Here is a 16,803-nt window from a genome sequence, read left to right on the forward strand (position 1 = left end):
TAAACAGTAGTTCATTTGTTATAGATAATTTTAAACGAGTATTTAAGACAATCATTTTCCCAAGCAAATTGAATATATAGTGATTCTATGGTTCGAGGTCTGTCTTAATTCTAAAGCTTGTATTTTCCAGAAATTTGCTTTTCCAAAGCATAATTGGTCTGCCCTCACTTTCCTCGCAGCCCTTTTTCATTGATTTGTGCACACACTTCCTTTCTGAGTGTTTCTCATCTAAGTAGCAGTCCTTCATCAAACCGTAGCAAGACAAAATTTCTGGCCTTTGATTTTGAGTAAATTGACCAGCTTTTGCAGTGAAATCTACAGGGGGTTTTATGGGTAACTCTTGAACAAAGAAAAGTAGTTATAATCCTTGTTTCCTGTCTTAGACACAACAGTTTAATCAGTAATTCCTCATCTCTCTTTACATAATTTAATTTTTGGGAAATCCATCATCAAATCCTTAGCTGATATTAAACAAAATGGCTTATATTCAAAGGATAGTTTGCTTTGTAAGATGACTCATCATCCCTTCTAAGCCCTTAATGATTATGAGGATTGAGGTTTTTTCTTTTATTTAAAGTCTTTAATTTCCTAGTTTTCTCTCACATGAGAATAATCCGTTTCTTCAGTCTCATAATTATGTTAAACCTGGATTCATGTAATTCACTCTTGTGACCAGAGCACAATGGACTGTAAACCTCAGGTTTTCATGTAACTCTGAGATTTCATACAGTTCATTCATTTTAGACTTGATTCATTTCAATATTTGAATTCTAGTTGAAGGGGGTGCATATTCAATAAAGGTAAAGCAAATTGGTATATGTGTGGGTATCAACATGTATATGCACGTATGTGTGCACATGTATAAATATGTATATGCTATTTGTGTGACACACCTTAAAGAAATTATCAGTATGAGTTCAATGCTCAGTTTCTTCTGCTGAGGCTAGTAAGGCTTCCTGTGAACACTTCGTAAGAAAATTAAATTAGAGGAGCAATATAAGAGGACCCCAAGTTCCAACATGAATTTTTGCAGGTTTCAGCAAGTCACATGCACAGCTGCACGTGCTCTGTAGTGATACATCAGTTAATGTGTTTCAAGAAATGGACCACTTATTCTAACTTTCTGCTTTTATTAGATGTTTGACTCAGGTAATGCATAATGTAGCTGCAGAAAACATTAATAGAATGTCAGGAGGAGTAATTGCAGATGAAACTTTAAAGGGAACAGTTTATTTCTCTCTGAAATAAGAATGGAGTTTTAGGGAAGCTAGCTGCATCCAATCAATAATCTTGAAATTTAAAATCAAGGTTAAGAATGCCCTGGTTTTATAACAGATATCAAGAAGACTCTTACGGGATGATATTTATTTCTTTTCAGTTTCATGATTCCCTTCCATAGTTAATTCTTTTATTCAGCTATTTTAATTGATGTTAATATTACTATTTTAACTTTTATTCAGGGAAATTAAAATTTAATCCCTATTTGTGAAACTGTTCTGTGCAAACAATTGCAAAATGATGTCATAGGGATGAGAACAAATGCAGGATGTTGATGCTCTAGAATTTCTGCCAGCCCTTTTTCCCCCTTTCAGTTTAGGATGTTCATTAAGGTCATCAAGCTTTGCTTTGAGGGAGACACTTTCTGCAATTAATATGGGAACAGCCTCTATATTAAGACCAATTCTCTCTCAAGAAACAAAGGTTAAAAGGACAGGATGGAGGGAGGGAGGTAAGGACCCAAGTAGAAAAGTGCCTTACTGAGATTGCTATGACACTTTGCACGTATCTGGAATACTCTTATGTGTTTCATCTAGGGTTGTATACATTTTGTCATTTATGTGACAAAGGTTTTTCATATGTGTTTTAGACGTGAAATATTGCTAGTGCTTTTGAATAAAGCACAGTTTTCTGACTTTCATTTGCTGAGGTTTTATGCAAGTGTAGAGAGGAAGTGTTGTATTCAGTGAAGCATTTGTCTGATTTCCATGCTAAGCACGTTTTTGAAAATGTTTACGTTGCTCGGGAATGGTATCAAGGAGCTGCCCTGTCTCACCAGGAGCTTTCTCAAGATCAGCTTTGGGCTGAAGTGGTCGCTGGCAGTGTTTTACAGAATCCCACACTGCAGTCCATTTGATCACAAAACTAAATGTCTGAGACATCAGGGTTAGTAGACTGCTGTACTGCGAGTTGTCAAATGAAAAGCCTAATGCAAATCAGCTGATGAGAGATTGTAGTGCAGCCTTTCATTTAGTTAAGGTTTTAGCATTGGCTCCTCTGTCAGGTTTTCCCTTTCAGTGTCAAAGAAATTGGCATGGTACACTGGAAAAATATAAGGAGATTTAATTAGTAGATGAATTGGGATTACCCTGGGCTGGTAATGCATTGTGCTTTTTAGGTTTTCAAATGCTCTTTAAGATTGATGTAAAAGCCCAGTGAAAAGTATATAGATTCATATAAATGCCAGGCAGTGCTTTCTGAAATGTATAGTGTGTTCCCCAAAACATTTCAAGTAAGGTTCATAAAATACAGAAGCAAATTTAACATTTAGTATTTCTGTGAATACAATAGAACCCTTACCTATTGACTCAGAGTCTTTAGTCAAAACAGTTCAAAGTGTGATGGTAATGGTATATAGATGTATGGCTGTTACAGCAATAAAAAGTATAGCAATAAAAACACTGAAAGCATCGGCTTCCTTTATCCTGTTGGATCTTCTAGTATGTAATCTAATGGGTGTTTTAGAAGCTGTATCAGGTGTCTAATAAGTAAGTAACAACCTTATCAGAGAAGAAGCTTGTGGTGTGTTGTTTTGAGGCCCTTGATAAAATCAATGCAATGTGGTTGCCAAGCATATTTGCCAAAAGTAATAGGTAGTCAAAGGAGGTGGAAAGAAAAGTGAATGATTAAAATAAAGTTATTGCAGACTCTAGCTTTTAGGCCTAACGAACTTACTGAAGTTCAAGGTGGGTTTTTATTTACTGTTAATTGTCTGATGACTTCAAATAGCTTAATCTTTTCCTCCCCTGTGAAATTACAGAGACAAAGAGTATTTCCTGTAATACCATATCTCTTTCCATATTAATAAACAAGGCTCAAAAATTTCTTCCTAAAAGCTTAAAAAAACCCAAACAAAACCAAAACCGATTAAGATTTCTTTTTTCTCCATTAGTTTTAAATATCTGGTTTTGGTAAGCAGTACAAGCAGACTTTTTACACAATTGCAGGATCACAGAGTCATCAGTTGGAAGACACCTCTAGGATCACCTAGTCCAACTCTCCCACTCAGCAGGATCACAGTACATGGAACATCCAGGAGGGTTTTGAATATCTCCAGAAAAGGGGACTCCACAACCTCTCTGGGCAGCCTGTTCCAGTGCCTTGTCACCCTCCTAGTAATGAAGGTGTTTCTTACATTCAAATGGAAGTCCCTATGTTCCATCTTGTGCCTGTTGCCATTCATCCTGTCACTGGGAATTTCTGTGAAGAGTCCAGCTCCCTCCTCCTTGCACCCACCCTTTAGGTACTTTACATTCTGCTTGTTTTATTTGATAAGAAATAGTAAAAAAATACATGTGCAAATTGTTTTTTTTTTCCTGATAGGAAAGAAAACACATTTTACTTGCTGAAAACTAGAGCATATGCAGGTACTGAGTAATTTACTTGGGTTCCTTAGGAAAAGTAAGCATTAAATGATTGTAGCAACATCAGCATCTATTTAGATAGTGGTTTTCCTATTTTGCAACCACTTGCAAACTTCTATCATGGACTTGAGTACTGCTTTTTTTTTTTTTTTTTTTTGTTACTTTTCCTTTATTTTATCTTTTCAGATGTGGAAGGCAATGTAAAATACATGACCCCAACTCTGCTCTGTACTGAAAATAATTACAGAAATACAATAGTCTTATATTGGCTAGGTGCACACGAAAAAAAAACCCACAAAAACACTGGTTATTTGGTAATTTGGCTTTCTCTAAAACAGCTGATTCGAAAATGATGTTCGTATTTTAAACACATTTTGAAAATCATATTAAAAAAAGATCTGAATATATACACTGGAGCTTTTGTTTGTAGAAAGATGAAAAAAGGAGTTGACGCAATTCTTAAACAGCTGAAAATGGTAAATAATCTGATGCCTTATGTTAGTCCTCTATGGGGCCTAAAAGCTTTTAAAATGACAAGAAATTTCACCAACTTTAGTGATTCATATGCCTGGTTTTTTACAGAGGTTGGTTGTGTAGCTGCCAGTTTTCCTTTTGTGTGACTGTTGTAATGTATTGTACTGTTACCTGAGTAAAAAGCTGTTAGACTTGTCTGAAGGAATATGACAATATCACTTCAGGAGATTAAAGCAATTCCCAGCTGTACATGTACACAACTTCTCCCCAGTTTCTTTTTTTTTACTTCTTTGTTGACGTAACCCTTGAAGAAAAAATTGCTTCTTTGTGACGCACTTTAAAAGATGTATCTCACTCTACATGAAATGTGCTTTTGCACTATTATATTTCTTCATGGAACAATGATTTCAGTTTACTGCATCCTGTTTTACACATACTAAAATGTAGTGTGTTTCGACCGTAGCGACACAAAGCAGATTTTTATTATATTGCATTATATTGCACCTTCTAAAATAACATGGATTGTAGAATACCCTTTAGTCACTTAGTGTCAAATCTAATGAAATTCCTATTTAGCATCGACTATTTTCCTTTCAAATGTTTTGACAGTAGTCATCCCCGTTAAGTGCTTTCCCTATTAGGCTACGGTAGCTTGGATGTAACCTGATCTGTGTTTTGTTTCAATGTGTTGTCTGCTGACCTAGAGAACACTTGCATTAGCTGTATTGATCAATCCACATCACATCTCATCATTTAGGAGACAATTAATACTGCGGCGTAAAGGCTCCCCAGAGCATTTTCTTCGAGCTGGATTGCTTTACACAGAAACCACAGGATTTGTTTGCAAAAGCAGGGGGAAGCCAAGTAGGGGAAAGAAAGAGGAAAAAAAAAAAAAAAAAAAAAAAAAAAAGCATTAAGAAAGGTTTTTCTAGGAACCAAATTTCATTTTCTGTGGTGATTTCCACTTAGGTCACTCAAATTCTGATTTTCTGATGGGTTGTTTTGGTTTAACAAAAAAGAAAACCAAAAAAACCAAACTGTATATTTAAGTTGATTTGTTGAAAACCACTAAAATCTAAAATCACATAGTTGTCTTAAAGCTCTCCCTTTTGAAAAATACACATTTGATTGTGTTACTGGTGCATCTAAAGAATTATTAATCTCACTGCTTTTGAAATACGAAGTGATATGTCGTAATTTTAATTATTTTAAATAACATTTTTGAACAGAGAAAAAATTTGCTTTTCATTCTCTGTTTTGCTGTAGGGTTTATTCAAGAAGCTGAATTGCCTGATTGCTTCAACAGTATTGTCTGATACTGTTTTTTAAGAAATAAGTATTTGAAAGCTTTATTTTAAGTGTATATTAATAGATTCAATTAATAAGCAGGCGGGGCTCTTAGTGTGCTGTTTCATCTTTAGGTAATGTTATCTTTACTCTTTGGAGATCATCCACAGAAGTATTTACTGATAAACCCCCCAGTTTTTGCCAATGACTAAGGTTACTGAACCTCCAGTAAAGACTTAATGTTGCAGTGTTGTGAGGAGTGTATTTTAAAATGGTAGTTGATAATAGTAGCTATTACTAAAGACATAAACTTGATAAAGGAGTTTCAGGGAGAAGATTATTTACCTCTCTGGCAGAATTCTCTAATGTGTATTACCTGTGATTCTGTGTAGATTATACAAGGGTAACGAGGGCAACTAACATCAGAACTTCAGAAATCATTGCAACTTTAGTATTTGCCACATCATTACAATGTAATCTTCATTTCTTTTGATAGAGTGAATGAATTTTTGATCCGAAAAAAAAATCATGTGATCATATCAGTGATATTCACTAGGAATACATCAGTGACAAAAAAAAAATGTTTATTTAGTGGTAATCCCATGGCTCAGATTTGTTACTGTATAATCTTGCACACTGGCATCGAACAAATATGTATATGGCATATTTTTGCATGGCAATTTTTTTTTTCTTTCTTTTTTTGGGAAGACATGTTGTTTATGTTATAATTTTCTTCTGTTATTGAAGCTTTTCTAAAGGTAACTGTAGAAAAGTTAAAACAGTGGTGAAAAATCATGAATTTGGGTGTGTTAGATATGTATAGAATGTGTTTGTGAAAGTATGAATTACTGTGAAATTTCTGTGAAATCTTAGATATTTAGGTTGTCTTGTTTTGGTATTTCTACAGAACAAAAATGAAAACTACAATGCCTCGCTTTTAAGTTTCATTTTTTCAACTCCTGTTAGATCCTGTTTTTCAAGTCAAAACAGATGTTTTTTACCACATATTTAAGTGATTTGATATGTGGAGAGCAGAATGTGGATTGTTTCAGTGCAGTGTCATACTTGTACACTTAGGATTGATACGGGGTTGTTTTACATTCTTTGTCTAGTGAGGATGTACCGAACTGTAACCGAATATGTCAAAAAAGGAGTTTTGCTATACAGTAAAGTAATACAAAATCCTCTAAAATCACCTTAGTAAAAAAAAAACATTAAACCCAAAAAAAATGAAGTAGTTTTCCACAATTCTGTATCTGTCTGACCATCTTGTAGATGTTTTTAATTAATAAATCAAAGAAACAAGGACTGGTGTGTTTTTTGTTTCACAGTTATAAAGCAATTATGTAGGCTTTGTCTAAGCCTTTCTAGAGAATTGTAAGTAAAACTATGGTAGTTATTTAATGTTGTTTTGTACTTGTATCAAATTACAGATGCTATCAGGTAGTATACAAAAGATGAGTTAAACATGGCACATCAGACTCTTTCTCCAGGCTACGGGAATAGGAGAGTCATTAAAAGAGTCAATGAAATGAAAAGTGAGGGTAAAAATGGTGATATAAGGGAGAGGGGGTGACAGCCAATACAAGAAAAAGAATGTGCTACAGAGTGGAGAGAAGGGTTAGACAGAATGAAAAGAGCAGCACAGAATGTTTAGAAGTTACAAGAAACAGAAGATTACACTTTGCGGTAGAGTGTGGGAATGAGGGATGTGTTCCAAGACCTGATTTTCTAAAGTATTTGTCCTACCTTTACAAATTAGTATGGTAGGAAAGTGTCCCCTCCTCTGCTTCATTAACACTAAAGACCTCGTATTCTTCTACCTAGAATTAATGTCTTTCAACTATCAAACTCATTTTTAAAGTGTGTAACATTTTCCCACAACCTTAGAACACGGATGCTTAGAAGGTAGTCATGTGGAGTCTAGATATCCTGCATGATCAATATTCAGTATAACTAAACATAAGTTCTTGAAATACAGTCTGTGGGGTGTTGACTACCTATTTGGTACAGCATTTCATCATTTCCAAGTGCTAAGTGACATTATAGACAGCTTAAACTCTGTGTGTTGGGTAAATAATTGCAATTATTCCAAGGACATTGTAAGGTAGGAAGGTTATAAAAGGCAGGGTGGACGCTCAAATATATGAGATCAATCGGTCTTGAAAGGTCTTGCCATAGCAACTTGCAGCTGTTTGAAGAAGTGATCGAATAATGTCTACACTAAGTGGATGTATTTGCAGTTCAGGTGTTCATTACAACAGCTTATTCTGAGTCCCTCTGTTAGACTGGCTGTTACGTTCAACCTTTTGTTACCTAGAAGTTGTTAATATTTTAGAATAATCTATAAAACTGCCAAAATAATTTAAAAGATATGTATTCTGCATATCATATTTGCAAATACTAATAACAAAACCAAATGTGTTTTTTCTTTTCTTTTTTTTTTCTTCTAGTTTATTTTATCCAGATTGGCTTAGAAAGTTATGTTCTCAGAGGATCCACATAAATAGGAATTGTCTAAAGCATCTTTAAATTGTCTATAATATCTTTTGGAGATCTTTCCTTTTGTTTCTGTGTGTAGATAGTTGGTTTTGCGAGGTTGCTTTTGAGTGCCATCTTTATGCCATAACTGAAGCAGTTTATGGGATCTTGAAGAATCTGCTTTATTCAGATCAACTTTTTGTGTTCACAGGTACTACAGAGCGGGTGTGTCTGATCCAGGGAACAGTTGAAGCACTAAATGCAGTTCATGGCTTCATTGCAGAGAAGATTCGAGAAATGCCTCAGAATGTGGCCAAGACAGAGCCTGTCAGCATTCTACAGCCTCAGACCACTGTTAATCCAGACCGCATCAAACAAGTGAGTTTTTGGTTGGGAATAGAGAGCCGCAGCAGCTCCTTAGAAGTCTTAAAATTTAAGGCTGCAAGGGCTCAACATAACATGCTCTTTAAGAAAATGTTATTTTAGCTTTTAGTAATTAGCTGATCTTTTGCCTTCTCTTTATGTGTTCCATGTTTCTTAGCAGTTCTTTTAGACAGTGTTTTCTAAATTTTGATGCCACACCCTAATGTTTTTCTCTCGTAAACTTTACTGTATTAGGTGACGATACACTTCCAGGTTTTAGTTAGATTGCTGAATTTTAAGCTTAAACAATGAACCTCTTTGTAAATCTTTAGATACTAAAAATCACAGAATAACCAAATGTTTCTTTCTTCTGTGTATATAAAAATAAAACAAAAAAAATGTGATTGGTTTTTCTAGACCCTATACTAGGTACTTAAAAATCTTACCTTTAAGAACGTGAAAATATAGTTTACTTCAGATGTTTTCTACAATTTCATTTTTTTGTTATTTTTGGCATATACTGCCTGTTTTACACTGACTTTTCTAAAAATCCACGGGCAATGCAAAATAGATTTTGAAGGTATTATTGGTCTAGCATTCCTTAGTCTATTACATTTTCCAGAACAATTTAATTTTTTTTTTTTTTTTCAAGTTGCCCTGTAAAGAGAATGTTAAATGTGCCATCCAGGATTTAAAATTATTTTCCATTGTACTGGGTAAGAAATAAATGAAGAAAAAAATGAGTGAACATTACTAAAATTTTGTCTTGTCTCTCTATCCTAGATAGGATAGATTTTTAGTCTCTCAGGAATCCTATATGGGTCCTTCCACACTTTCAAGGTGTCCTATAAAGTAATTTGTTAACTGTATGCAATTACTTTACTTGGTATATAGTGAGATACACAGAATGCTTATATGAAGATGTGTTTGAGGAGGATGTTTTTGGAACAGACTACTTTAGATGAATGAAACTGTGCATAAACTATTGTATATGACTTCTAATATTTATTATATTCTTTTCTGTTTCTGTGATACTTTAAAAATACTCTAGACAGTTTACAAGATAATACTGACAAGAAAAGCCCGTATTTTGTAGGATTAGTGTACCCATTATTAGACATGAAAATTGTTATGCCAGGGAAAGAGATAAAAAGCTGAAATATTTGTACTTTGAATGGCTTTTTGGAAAATGTTAGATTTTATGCCCAATACTGCAATGGTAAATGAAAAGTGCTTTTCCCCTTTGCAATGACATGAAGCCAAATTTTAGGTAAGTCATTAAGACCCTGAGAAACTAGGCTGCAGAGCTGTTTAGTGACATGCCTGAATACTTGTTTGTATCAGAAGCTGATAGAGCTTGGCCAAATACTTGTCCAGAAAACTTATTTTTTAATTTGTTGAGGTTTGGATTTTTTCTTTTTTCAATTTTTTTTTTCTTTTTTCTTTTTTTGGGGGGCGTGGGGGCTTGATCTTTGTTTTAGATTGGTTGGTTTGTTTGAGGTTTGGGATTTTTTTATAAAACTATTACATGTTTGGAATGTCAAATTCTGGAACATTGGATTAGTGAACAGAGCTGCTCTTAGTGAATTTAATACACAGACTAAATATGTTTAACTAACAAGTCTATTATTTAGTGACTGTCTCTACATGTTAAAATATTAATAGATAACCTGTATACAAACAGGTGTGTAATACTATGACTGCAGATATTTGGAGATATGCACGTACATGTGTTGAGCAGTTTTAATTGTTTAACTTCTCCTTTAATGAAGCAACATTTATGCATGATAAATTCATACACTATAAATATTGACTCAAAAAATCTAAAATCTTTTATTTTTTTCCAAAATGTATTAGCTTAGCTTCTGGAGTTTGTAGTGAATTAGTCTATCCTCCAATGTCAGAATATCCAGTATCATAACGAAAGATATGATGCCTCTATTTAAGACATTAGAAGATATTTTATAATATCATGATCTAAAACTCTGATGTTGCTTGTTTTGTTTTTTTAAACAGTAAACAAGTCACAATTTTATTTAAATTATCAGGATAAAATATCGTGCAAGTCATTTTGAACTTGGCAAAAAAATAAACCTTGCGAATTACAATTATTTCCTTCACACAAATTTTTACATGGTTCTTTCTGTCAGAGTAGTACCCAAGAATTTTGTTACACAGAATATAATGTTGCAGATTGAAGAAAGTAGGCTTAGCATTCGAAATCAAGAGTTGATTTGAAAGAATAATTTTTGTCTTCCTTAGCAACTTTGAAGATATTTCTGTTGGTTTTCTAGCTGTTTCTGCCAAAAGGCAAAGGCAGTTTTCTCCCCCTGAATGAAGATACCTGCAGCTGGAGCCTTGTGATGTCACCCATGTCTATAGGAGAATGCAGCTCTCATTTATCTATTGCCATTTCTTTGTCCTGGGTTGCTTTTCTGATACTTGCCTCTGAGAAGTGAGCTAAGGAAGGAAATATTTTCTGGCTTCTGTTTCAATGAATGAAGATGGTAGGAAACCCTTTGCTAATTGCTTGAGTTTCAGCACTTTCTTCATAGTAGGCATGGTTATAAATGGAGGCTGAGTCTGTTACCACATTTCTTCTTGAGAAGAAAGAAGAAATCAATACCCAAACATTCTGGTCTCTCTCTCTAACTTCATCTTTTCTTCACTGCATTTTTCCACATCCCCTAAATTTATCAGTAGATACCAGCTTGTTCTCTCTGCCAACCAGGTCTGAAAGGTATTTATTTGACAAATGCTTATCTCTAGGTAACATAGGCAATCTTTCAATAGATATCATCTCTCTGCTGTTTCTAGGTATCATTTGACAATACCTAACTGATTCCTGCCCCCTTTTACTTCCTATAAACTCCTATGAGCATCTATCCATCCTTTTCTCTGGTTGAATTGTCACAGCAACTCTCAGAATACACTGTAATTCAGGGGAACAGAACACACTTTTCGTAGAATGATCAGGAGCCTAAGCAGTTCCAGCTTTATAATTAGCATACAAAACTTTAAATTTCACCTCTAAATTAGTAGCAGCTCCTGTGAACAATGAAAAAAGCTGTATAATGTGGTCTTATGACAGCACCTTCTTTAGAAGCTGTCGCAGCTTCTTTCTGTGCTTGTTGAATTTTCTTTCCAGTTTTCAGTTGGTTTACACGTAGCAGGTGCTGAAGCCTGTCCAGAAAGCAGATGCAGCGATGGTCACTGCATCACTGTTACATTGGAGCAAAGATGTGTGATCTAATTCTGATTTAAGCAGGAATTGGTCTTCTGAGATCACTTCCAAATTGAAACTTTCTCTGATTCTATACAATGCTTAGATATCAAAGCAAGGACAAAGGTTTTAGAATTTAGAACTGACCTCTCATGGGTCTTTAACTTATTTGTTAATCGTGGTCTCAGACATTCAAAATCTGAAGAACTGAATTCTTGAACCCAGATTTGTAAAGTCTCATTCTTCATGTGAAAATGACTGCTTTTACTTCAGAAATGCTGATCAGCAACAACAATAGCAAAAGAAATATTCATAATTTTAGAAAGTTTTACTTTGAAGTACTTTAATAGAATCTGACTTTAAGAATATTGGCCTAAAAGAAGAATTTTTCTTATATTTTTAAAAATACAGAATGTAAGTTCTTCAGAATATAAAGACTTAAAAGTCTTCATAGACTCATGGGATGGTTTGTGTCAGAAGGTACCTTAAAGATCATCTCGTTCCAACCCTTCTGTCATGGGCAGGAACACCTCCCATGTGACCAGGTGGCTGAAAGCTCCATCCAACCTGGCCTTGAACACTTCTGGGCAGGGGACAGCCACAGCTCCTCTGGACAACCTCTTCCCATGTCTCACCACCCCCACAGTAAAAAATTTCTCCCTAATGTCTAACCTAAATCTGCCCTCTTTCAGTGTGAAACTGTGGGCCCTTGTTCTATCGCTACATGTCCTTGTAAGAAGTCCCTCCCCAGCTTTCCTGTAGGCCCCTTCAGGTACCAGAAGGCTGCTATAAGGTCTACTCAGACCCTTCTCCAGGCTGAGCAGCCCCAATGCTCTCAGCCTGTATTCAGAGGAGAGGTTCTCCAGCCCTCTGATATTCTTTGTGATCCTCCTATAGACTCACTTCAGCAGCTCCATGCTCGTCTGTTGGGGGCTTCATAACTGGAAACAGTACTGTAGGTGGGGTCTCATAAGAGCAGATTAGAGGAGAAGTACCTTTCCCAACCTGCTGGCCATGCTGTTATTGATGCAGCTCAGGATATGCTTTGCTTTCTGGGCTGTGAGTGCACATTGCCAGCTCCTATTCAGTTTTTCATACACCAATGCTTTCAAGTCCTTTTTTTAAGAAATCTTTGCTGGTTCCTTAAAATACCTCTTCTTTCTGATTAAGATTTTTTCTTTTTATCATCCATTTAAGGCAACATTCTGTCTCATAGATGAAACTAAATAAACTCCAGAATATGAGAAAATACTGCCTTTTTCATTTGAGGTAAATAATAATAGTTTTGTAGATCAGTGAGTACATCTAGTCAACAATTTCTCGTAAACATTCCTCACTCTTGAACATAGGTGAAGAATCACATCTGTTACCATTATACAATGAAAAATAATGTATGCAGGTGCATTTACAAGTTGTGAGGACAAAAAGAATCCAACCAGCCCTTATTTGCTAGAGAGACAGTTCTGTACAGTAAATCCAATGGCAAAAGTTTAGTATTCCATTAAAGTATGTTTATTATATCCTAACCCTCATGTGCTCTTTACTTAATTCTGGTGCAAGACCACTGTTTTAAGTTTTTGTTTCATTTGACCGGTGTTGGATATAATCTCAATTCATATGCAAAACCGTCTTATGAACACAATTAACTGTAGCTGATGATTAACTCTTTGTTGTACGTGCTTCTAAAGTGGAATGTTAATAGAAGATTTTGTTTGGGGATGAATAGCATCACTGAACATTGTAGAAATTTCAGCAGTGTTCAGATTCTTAAGAAAATTCTGATATCTCACACCTTCTGATGCCTTCGTTGTTTTGGTGGTATTTTTCCAAATCTGAAAGTAGACCAGAATCAAAAGGTGACATTTTCCTTCCTTCTAGGATTTGGGCAGGTTTTTTTGACACAAATCTTAGACCTATAACTTCTTACATGTATTGATGCCTATGTCTGGTGACTTGAGTTTTCTGGTATTTCTCCATAACAGCACCAGATTGTGCAGTAGTTCTGTGTTACTGCAATAAGTTTTAAGGAAAGAGAAGGGTCTGTTTCTTCTTTGTCCATTTTACTGTAATCTTCATCTTAAATCATTTCCTCCATCCAAAGTTGCTCTGATGATCCAAATGGCACCTGCTGTTTTGCTTTAAGATCCTTACTCCTTCTTGTCTCCAGAGATGACAAAAGATGTTCTTTTGTCTACATCACACTTAACTACACTTTTTTCCTTTTTCAAAGTCCCCAAGAATTCATAAATGCAGATGAATTACCTTTTCTGTCTATAGACACCAACTTTGTTAGTCTTTTTCTTTTGCTCTGTCTATTCTTTTACAAAACCAAAACCAAATGCAGAGCATGAAATATCATCTGACTGTATTTTATTTGTTCTTTACAGTAGTGAAAAGGTAGCAAGTAGAATTAGATCACTGAAGTCATCAAAGTAGTCTTTTCACAATCTTAATTGTAAATAAATTAATAATCCTTGATTTTTATTTTATTTTATTTTTAGAGTGTATTGTATATTTATGCAGTCACTGCTGAGAGGAGGATCATATTACAAATTAAAGGAGTTTACAAGAGATGAGAAGACTCAATATGCTTAGTAAAGCAATTGGTCTGTTTAGAAAGGCTCATCTCTGACACTGTTGAAAGTCTAGTAACTCAGTCTTTTATGTTCAGCACAATGGGGCCTTGCAGAGCTCTCTCATTTTAGCTGCAGAAGGCATTCAACTATTTAATACAATTTGAAAAGGTACCACCTTTTCTTAAAGTGCGTTAAAATATTGGCTTAAGCAAATTAGTTTTGTCATCACGTTAATTTCAGTGATTTAAAAGCACCAGTATTAATATATGCAAGTCTGAATCTCAGTATTAGCTTAGTGTGAATAGTAATTTAATGTGGGCAATGTTATTATCCAAGTTTTTCTTTATTTGGCAAGCCCTGTAGTGAGAAATGAGAAATTGGAAGCTGTAATGTAATTTCAACTTCACATTTAAATTATGTTCTTTATATGCTTTGCTTGTCTCTAACCCTGTTTTCAAATGGTACTTAATTTTCTGCCTTTTCTTTCTACTCTTCCATATATGAATATACTAACAGGTACTGAGAATTAAGTTAACTGTCTCAGTACAATATTTATTATCTAGAGTGTAATTACTGAAAATTTTTCAGGATCTATATAAGGATGTGACTTTTGTCATTTAGACATAGCTCTGCATTAGTCAATTCATGAAGTCATTGAAAGAGAGCTCAGAGGTTTTTTGGAACACTGTGCAGATGGAGTATATGTATTATATATATCTTCCCTCTGATTATCAAAAATATGAAGCATGGAAGTGTGATGCTTTGACTGTCTTCCTGCACCCTTTAGTATGTTGTGCAGCCTGAGAGCAGTCTCTCACAATGTAATTAATTCTTGTGTGGCACACAAGAAAGAAGTATTTTCTTGTGCTTTCAGAAAATACTACAATTCAAATATGGCTCAAGCAGAATTTTATTTCTAAAAATAAGCTCTTTATCACTTAAAATCTGTTTTCTCAAGCATCTGTTCTAAAAGCTTAAAGTAAAAGCAAACAACATGGTCTTACCTGTACAAATTAATGTCTTCCATTCATTGTCTCATAAGTAATGAGCAAGAAAGGAAATAATATCTGAGAAAACAGAGAAGACCAGTTTTAACCATGGCTTGGACCGTAGTATTCAAGACGTATCTTTTAACACCCCTGCTAATCACAGGAGTGGTGTATGGCTGAAATTCTGACTGGCATTTATCAATAACCTTGCCAGCAGTCAACCTGCAGTTTCAGGAAAGCTTCAATTATAGTATGCATGTTTCAGGATCTGAAATTGAAACTCTGTAAATTAATCTTAGGATTTCTAATCACTTATACATCTCATTCCCAGAAGCCTAATAACTACTAAATTCAAGTGCTTGCCTAATGCAAAACACTTGCCAAATTTTAAAAAATTTATTATATTCTATGTAATAAATCAGAATTATTGAGCCCTGTTCAGCTTTCTTTAAGAAGCAATTTTGCCTAAAAATTCTTCCAAAGCAATTTAGAGTATATCAATAAATTACTTATTAAGAAGTGGAAATTCAATACAAAATCCAAATGCCTGTGTTTCTTTTTTTACTTTCTGAATTATTACTTTGTGTTATTTTACTATTGATGACATAAGTAGGTGTGTCTCTGTAAATTAGTGGGTCTGTAGAATTATTAGAAGCATGAAAAAGGATGAATTTTTACAAGATGTTGTAAGTTCTTTATGTACTTTTTTATATATGTATACATATATAAAAAAATAAAAGCAGTTATGTCAGTAAACATTAAAAAAAAAAAAAGTTAAGCATCAAACACAAACAATCTGATATAGAAAGAAAAAACACAAAAAAACAAAAGAAAAACCTTACTGCTGTTTTCAGGATTTTGTCATTGCTACGTATATTTGGGGAAAAAATATTTATGCCCATACTTGATTCTTGTTCATTAATACACTTGGCTTGATTTTAAATGTTTTTTTTCTTTTTCCATTGTATTTTGAACAAGCTTTTGCCAAAATAGAATAGTGAAATGCTGCAACTTAATAGTTGTTACAGTTCAACAGACTCCTGAAATTATTACTGTCACTCCTTTTTCATTGCAGCCATACATTTCTGTGCTTTAGGAAGAGTGATATCAATTAAAATCTGAGATGCATCCAGTTTCTTAAATTACTTGTGTTATCAATGATTACATCATAATCCAGTGTTTAAGTGTTCTACAGACTTCCTGATAAATCCTCTTGTTAGGTTAAGTGATACCTATAAAGAGCAAACTATTTTTCATATGTCTGAAATATTTTAGTCAAAGTATATTTTCAGACTTTTGCTGGAGACATAACATTTTTTCTGTTCCTTTTTTTTTTTAGTTCTGGCTGAGAGTTTAATATATAATTATAATAAAGAAAACCTGTCAGAACGAGTTAACCATCCCCCATTTTATTCAGCAATGGGGGTTTGTGTGCTTTGTTTGTTTGCTTTTCTTTTAGTTTAAGCTGAAATGATGAAATCACTTCATTGCAAATTTCAGACTTCAGTGTAAGAGCTACTGCATCATCCCACTAAAATCAGCAGTATAATTCTGTAATTGAATAGGATTAGCCTTCTGCTGTCATGGAATCTGACATTTCTTTTTCTCCAGAATTCTATCCCCTTTGAAATGAACCCATCTTCTCTAGAGAAAGAGATAGGAGAATCCTTGATTGCCTAGATTTTCCCAATGTATAGTGTCTCCTGACAAGTAACATTTTGGCAAGCTACATATTTTTTATAATGCCCTATATACATGGTAGTATTTTT

The 16,803-nt window shown here is 34.4% G+C and overlaps 1 protein-coding gene across 2 annotated transcripts in view; it reads left to right on the forward strand.

The window, feature by feature from the left end:
• NOVA1 (NOVA alternative splicing regulator 1) overlaps positions 1 to 16,803 on the forward strand; it is a 143,504-nt gene that overhangs the window by 103,601 nt on the left and 23,100 nt on the right. For both annotated transcript variants that reach the window (XM_071746208.1, XM_071746207.1), the window contains exon 3: positions 8,095 to 8,261. In XM_071746208.1, coding sequence (XP_071602309.1) covers positions 8,095 to 8,261 — 167 coding nt within the window. The remainder of the gene's footprint in view (positions 1 to 8,094; positions 8,262 to 16,803) is intronic.

This window comes from Heliangelus exortis, chromosome 5 (assembly GCF_036169615.1).
Source record: "Heliangelus exortis chromosome 5, bHelExo1.hap1, whole genome shotgun sequence".
Lineage (NCBI taxonomy): Eukaryota > Metazoa > Chordata > Aves > Apodiformes > Trochilidae > Heliangelus > Heliangelus exortis.